Source organism: Heliangelus exortis, chromosome 11, assembly GCF_036169615.1.
Source record: "Heliangelus exortis chromosome 11, bHelExo1.hap1, whole genome shotgun sequence".
Classification (NCBI taxonomy): domain Eukaryota; kingdom Metazoa; phylum Chordata; class Aves; order Apodiformes; family Trochilidae; genus Heliangelus; species Heliangelus exortis.
The window spans coordinates 12,106,247-12,112,878 of NC_092432.1; the positions used below are offsets into that span (position 1 = coordinate 12,106,247).

General features: G+C 40.9%; 1 protein-coding gene across 1 annotated transcript; it reads right to left on the reverse strand.

The window, feature by feature from the left end:
* Positions 1–956: 956 nt before the first annotated feature.
* On the reverse strand, positions 957–2,025 carry LOC139801244 (olfactory receptor 10A7-like). The gene has a single exon (XM_071755278.1). The coding sequence runs from the start codon at positions 2,023–2,025 to the stop codon at positions 1,057–1,059; it is 969 nt and encodes a 322-aa protein (XP_071611379.1). The 3' UTR covers positions 957–1,056.
* Positions 2,026–6,632: the final 4,607 nt, after the last annotated feature.

The window sequence follows — 6,632 nt, forward strand, 5'->3', positions numbered from 1 at the left end:
CCCAGGACCTTGCACTTTGGTCTTGTTGAACTTCATGGACCCACCTGTCAAGTCCTGTGCAACCATCTCTGGGTGACCCTGCCTGAGCAGGGGGAATGGACGAAATGGCCTCCGGAGAGCCTTGCTAACCTCAGCCACACTGTGACATCCTGCAGTGGGATCCCTGGCTCCCTAGACACAGCCAGAGATGTACCATGCTCATCTCTCCAGAAAAAAGAATGAAAACTGGGTCATCAACCCTGCACTCAAGTTTGTGACACGCTTCTGGCATGGCAGCTGGAGGCCTTTTGGGTGGTGCACCAGCATGCACATCCCTTGACCTTGCAATATGGGTGTGATCTGGAACATCCTGGGCAGTCTGCAGTCCTCAGGTTACATTTGGGTTGGCAGACAGAACACAGGCTTACAGGAAACTCATTATGCAATGGAACCACAATAAGATGAAGTAGGACATTTCCAGCAGCACTAGGTATCTGTGTTCAAGCAGCCAAAGTAAGATCCTTTCAGTTGCTCACTCCTGACATCAATGGGCTTGCAGGTTCTTCTTATCTGACCTATGATAAGATGTCATAATCTGGACCTGAACCACATCCCTATTTCCAGTCAACTGAATCTCTCTCATTTCTCCTTCTGGTGGGAGGAACTGATTATCAAGTGGATACACCAGCAATCTGCTGGCATATTTTTCCTAAATAAACATACAACCCTTTTTTCTTTGCTGGAATTTTGCTACACTTCAGGTTTACATGTGCTCGAGTCATGTTATTATTTGTCTTAGACATGTTTGAAAGTTAACAATTGTGTAGAAAAAGGGAAAAAGCCTTAAACATTTTGCACTTAATGTACAGATTTTATGGCTTATTTCTGTAGTCTCTGTAATGTTTTGGACATCTACATTAAATATATATATTTATTCACTGTATAGGTTATGTACATTTCTCAGTATTTTACAGTAAAAGCTGTAAAAAAATGTCCAAACCCTTTAAAGACTTTGAGGAGTGTATATTTTTTTTTTTATTATTTTTAACCTTTCCAGTGTGAACAACTTCCAGAAAATCAGTGAGATTTGCCTCGCAGAAGCACCTTGCTGAAGAACTGTCTTCTCCCAAATGTCTTTCTCAGAGCATTCTTCACTTCTTTGTTCCGTAAGCTGTAGATGATTGGGTTCAGCATGGGAGTGACCACTGTGTAAGAAAGAGCCACCAGTTTCCTGCTCTTTGCCAGGCGACTGGGCTGTAAATGTATCAGACCGGTTGTGCAGTAGAACAGTGTCACCACCACCAGGTGAGCGAGGCAGGTGAAAAAAGCTTTGCGCCTTCCTTGGGCAGATGGTATTTGAAGGATGGTATGGATTATCTGGATGTAAGAGGCTGCTATCAAGGCAAATGGGATCAGAACAATGATAACAGTGGCAATGAACACGAGAAGCTCAAAGAAGTAGGTGTCTGAGCAGACCAGGTGCAGAACGGGTGCGATATCGCAGAAGAAATGTTCAATCTCCTTTGAGCCACAAAAGGGGTAGCTGAACAACCAAGCAGTGAGTCCTGCAGAAACTGGGATGCCAGCAACCCAGCACACTATGACCATGTGAAGACAAACTCTCCTGTTCATTGTGATGGTGTAGTGCAAGGGCTGGCAGATGGCCACGTATCGGTCATACGCCATGGCACCCAAAAGGAAACACTCTGAGGTGATGAAGAATATGACACAGTAAAGTTGTAGGGCACAGGCAGCAAAAGAGATGACTTTCCTCTCCAACAGCAAATCCACCAGCATTTTGGGCACTATGTTCAGTGTAAAGAGAATTTCAATCAACGCCAGGTTTTTTAGAAAATAGTACATGGGGGTGTGCAAAGCAGAGTCAGTGGTTGCAACTATGATGATGAGAAAGTTGCCTGTCATGGTGATGAGGAACATCAGAAGAATTCCCTCAAAAAGGAAGACCTGATGGGTAGCAAGGTGGGAGAACCCCTGGAAGGTGAAGTAGGTTTGGTTTCTAAGCCCAGGTGCTTCACCAGCTTCCATGAGAAGCTCTCTCCTCCAAGAGAACCAAAACAGCCTGTATGAGATAGGAAAAAGTTTTCAAAGGAGAAGTTTTCACAGGGATGAAGAAAAAATAATGTCTGTTCTGAAACTGGTTTCATGATAGTAAGTGGGAAAATCAAATACAGCTGGCAAACACATTTTTGAGAGGCATACTAAAAACAAGCAACATATGATACAAACAAGGTAATATGAAAAAACAATGAGCTTCACTGGAGAAGAGCTAGTTGGGATTGTCCTTATAGTTTGTCTGCTTCCCTTTTTAATTAAATGAAAATGTTGCCACGTCTACTTAATTTTTCAGTTCAACTGTTATTTCTGAAACAGGTTCTCATTATTAATTCACCTATTTTGTGTGCATAACATGTAGTAGTTTCCTACAAAATGGCAATCTAATTACATCCTCTGCTCAACTTTTAGAAAATAAAGTTCTCCCCTGCTTTCACACACATGTACACATTGATGTAGAAAAAGATTTCAAATAAAGAAAGAATTGTTGATGGTAAGACCATACATTTGAAGCTGGAAAGATGTACAGAACATATCTTTTATTTGGTGTCATCAACAATAAAATATAAAATAATGACCTGCTAATTTTATGACTTTTTTTTGACTATTACTGTTCTTTATTCAGTGCCACTGGACAATTGCTTACGGAGCCAGTGTTGTGAGAAACTTTACACTTGTAGACTGCAATCTATCTGTCCAAATTTAGATATTTGTGATGTAGATGATCACATCTGAGGTGAATTTCCTTCTCATTTTTCGTGCCTTTACATCAGTTACAAAAGTTAAGTCAGAAACCTGGATTGTATTTCCCAGTTAATCCAGTTACGTTCACTGGTGTCCCAATCTGTGGGTGCCATCTGTTAGCAGGGAAAGGAGCCACTCCCTGCCTGGCAGAAAGCAGGAGGAGCTGGGAAAGTCCTCCCTGGCAGTTTGCACTTGAGGCACCTTCCAACCTGCACTTTTATTACTGGCACTGGTTGGTTGATCTTGTTCTGTTCCTTCACAGTCAAATTCCAAATCTGCACTGTGAATAAACCAAACCCCTTTCAGTAGGTTACCATCTTCAGCTATTCCCTATGATCATCTTTGCTCCTCTTCTGGACTCTTCTCTGTTTATCGATCTTCCTTGCATAGAAAGATCTCCAAATGGGATCCTTTCCTCCACAGGTAGCCTCATAAATGCCAAGTAGAAGGGAATGGGTGTGTTCCTTTGGCCAGCTTCCTGGCTCTTGGTAGTACAGATAGCAATGCAGGGGACACATTGTTGATTCACATGCAGCTTGCCATCCACCTTGGATCCTTTTCTGCAGAGCTGCTCCTCAGATGGCAAGTACCAATCTATACATTGGCATTTTTTGTGCCATGGCCAGGATCTGGCAATCGCCTTGAACTTCATGAAGTTCCTGTGTATGGTCCTTTTCCCCTGTTCCCAAATTTCTGTCATCTGTAGCCTCCTAAGGATGTTGTCTATCACTGATGAATACATGAAACAGCATTAGTTGAGGCACAGTCCATGACGAATGCCTCATAGGCACCTATCAGCCAGACTCAGTTGAAGTCTTCGTGGTCCAGATCATCCTAACATCTTCCCACCCTGTTTAGATCTTCCCAATTTGGCTACAAGGCTACTATGTCAAGAACTGCTGAAGTGATTAAATGGCATCCACCACTCTGCCCTTCCCTGCTCTGGGCTGCTCATCTTACCATCTAAAGGTGGCAGGTTGGTCAGGTGTGACATGGTTTTGGTACATCTGTGCTCTTGCACACTGTTTCCTGCCCTTCATGTGCCTGGACTTGACTTCCAGAGGGACTGGCTCTGTGTTGCTCCTCGAGGCTGAGATGAGCCTGACAAGATCTTTCTGCTTGGCCTTCTTGAAGACAGGCACATTTGGTTTTTCTCTGTCACTAGGAACCTACCCCAGTTTGCAAAAGATGACAAATATGAGCCTTGCAATGACATCAGACATGTCCCCCATCACCTTCTGCTGCATCCAAGGGTTTGGGTGGATGCGTGGGTTCAGTTTACTGAAGAACCTTGTAGCTTGCTGTGGAACTACTTAATTTATTTTAAAAAACAAAAACAAAACCAAAACAAAACAAAAAAAAAAACAAAAAAACAAAAAAAAAAAAAACAAAACCAAAAAACAACAACAACAACAAAAAAAACAAAAAAACCAAAACCAAAAAACAACAACAACAACAAAAAAAACCCATTGCAGAGCAGGAAGGAGGTTTTTTTTAAAAGTCTGTATTTATACCAGGGAAATACCATCCTGAATGAAGAAGAAAACCTTTTGTGTTTCTGCAAACAGCCACAGAGCAACAATCAGCACCTGAGAGACCCACTTACCCTTCCCTTGCAATCTATCAATAGAAACAACAAGTCACATTTTTGTTCATTCTGCAGGAGTCATCTGAAACAAGCTATTCACTAGAAGTACTTAAATCTCTTACACCTTGAAAGTCTTAACATATAGCTTAGACATCACTGTGTACATTGCAGACATCTGGAGTTCTCAGATAACTTCTTTACTTCTTTTCTACCCTTTAAAAGTATCTCAATACTTTTTCCTTGAGCCATCTAGACTAAAAAGCACTTTTCTTGCCAATTTCCATTGCCAAATAGCAGTAAATACTGGTATACCTCAATTGTCATGAGAAGCAATCCAGAGGTTCTGATATGATGACTTCATTCATGATTTCAGATACTGAGATACCTTCTTCTGCTTTCTGGACAACACTTCAAGACTGAATATTCCTGTAGGATAACCCAGAAAGAGGGAGGTTCAGCTCTTCTGAACCATGTGCTATCTTACATTGCTTCCTGAAGTAGGAACCTCTCTCTGGATTCATTACCAAGTATACTCAGAAGACAAATCATCTCCCTTGGTACTGTAGCAGACAGAAAACAATTTAAATTAATGAACATTCTTTTTTTTTTTACCTTTTTTTTTTTTTTTTTTTTTTTTTTTTTTTTTTTTGTCTTAGATGAGTCCATGCAATCAAATTAACAATATTAAGTTTAAATTTAAATTTAAAATAAAATTTAAATAGCAAAGTGTGATTCTCCATCTGAAAGTCAGGGGAGGAAGAAAACACCTTTGCTAGATGCCTTGTCTAGATTATTAATCAAATCTGTCTTGATGGAGAGAAAGGAGCCCCAAACCACTCTGCTTGTTTTAGACATCTCACTGAGACTGGAGACATCACCTTCTGAAGACAGCTCTCTCTTTCATTACCAAAATCTAAAAAGTCTACAGTTGAATGGGTAAATTCAGGTCAAATGGATCCTACTTGAACCACAGCTCTTCAGAAAATTAAAAATTCAGTGTGGTGTTTCCAAAACTAATTTTTGAAAAGTGTTCTAGACCCACACTGAACCAAGTATTTTGTGCAAGGGAAGGAAACCCCGGTAGCAAGACCAAAAGAGATGAATACCTAACTTCAGCCATCTGCAATCCAGTGGTTTCATTGTTACTGAAATATCTATTGACTTTGAAAACACTGGAGAGTATCCAAAATATCTGCTTAAGACTGGCATATAGGATTGAGATCTGCAGAAGAGGTGTCCTACTGGAACATTATGGAGATCATCTATGATGCTCCTGATTGTCTCAAACAGCACTGAAGGTCTATCTATGTCTGTCAAGTGGTTTAAGTTCTAAATTTCTACATCTGAGCTTGTCATAAAGTCACTTGCTCTTAATCAGAGAAGAGGAACAGGCACTTTTAAGGCACAATTCAGCATTGCCTCAAGAAGTCCAAATCGTGCAGGCAAGTCACAATGGAGAAATGGCTTTTTCCATTTAGTGTGCTGGGAAAGTAGTGACTAACAGATCCCACTGCCCATGTCTTAATGGATACTCCTTATAGTAAACAAAGCACTCTAGACATTGCTGAGCCTAGTTAATTTGGCCTGTTGAGGACTTATGCTGTGGGACAGGTATATGTGTATTGAGTTCAGAGCTCAAATTAACTGTCTAAACTTAGACAAGGAATAAGAAAACTTCTCCTATCCCATACAGCCTTGTGCAGAAAGTGGTACCTATTCTTTCCTATTTTTGCTAATCTCCCCCTCCAGTCATTCCCTCCTCCAGCCCCCAGGGATGTTTCCCAGTAACCATTTCTGGCTCTGCTCACTGCTCTCAGAAGCTTTGTGGTTACAATTCTATAATCTACAGAATATTTATAACCATCTCTCCTTATTTCTTAATTGTCACCAAGAAGAGTAACATTACATATGCAAAATTAACTGATTTCAGGTTAGTAAAGATGGTCCTTCCCATTTATCACCCCTCCTTCTCCACCAAACACAAGAAAAGGGGCATTCCTCTTTGGAAGGTGTTGCAATGCTGTTGCGGGAGCTTTGCTTTCACAAGTTTGAATTGTCAGTCCAAATACAGCATCTCATTTTAGACTGGGTGTCTACATTGTCATCTTCAGTATATGTGAGCAGTTTGGGCATATAGTAAACTGAGTCCTTCTAGAGTGCGGTTTATATTAACCAAAACCAGACATCCAAAACAGATCAAGTGAACCCCATTCAAGCAACACAAAGTTTCTCACCTTCTTCATTTGCA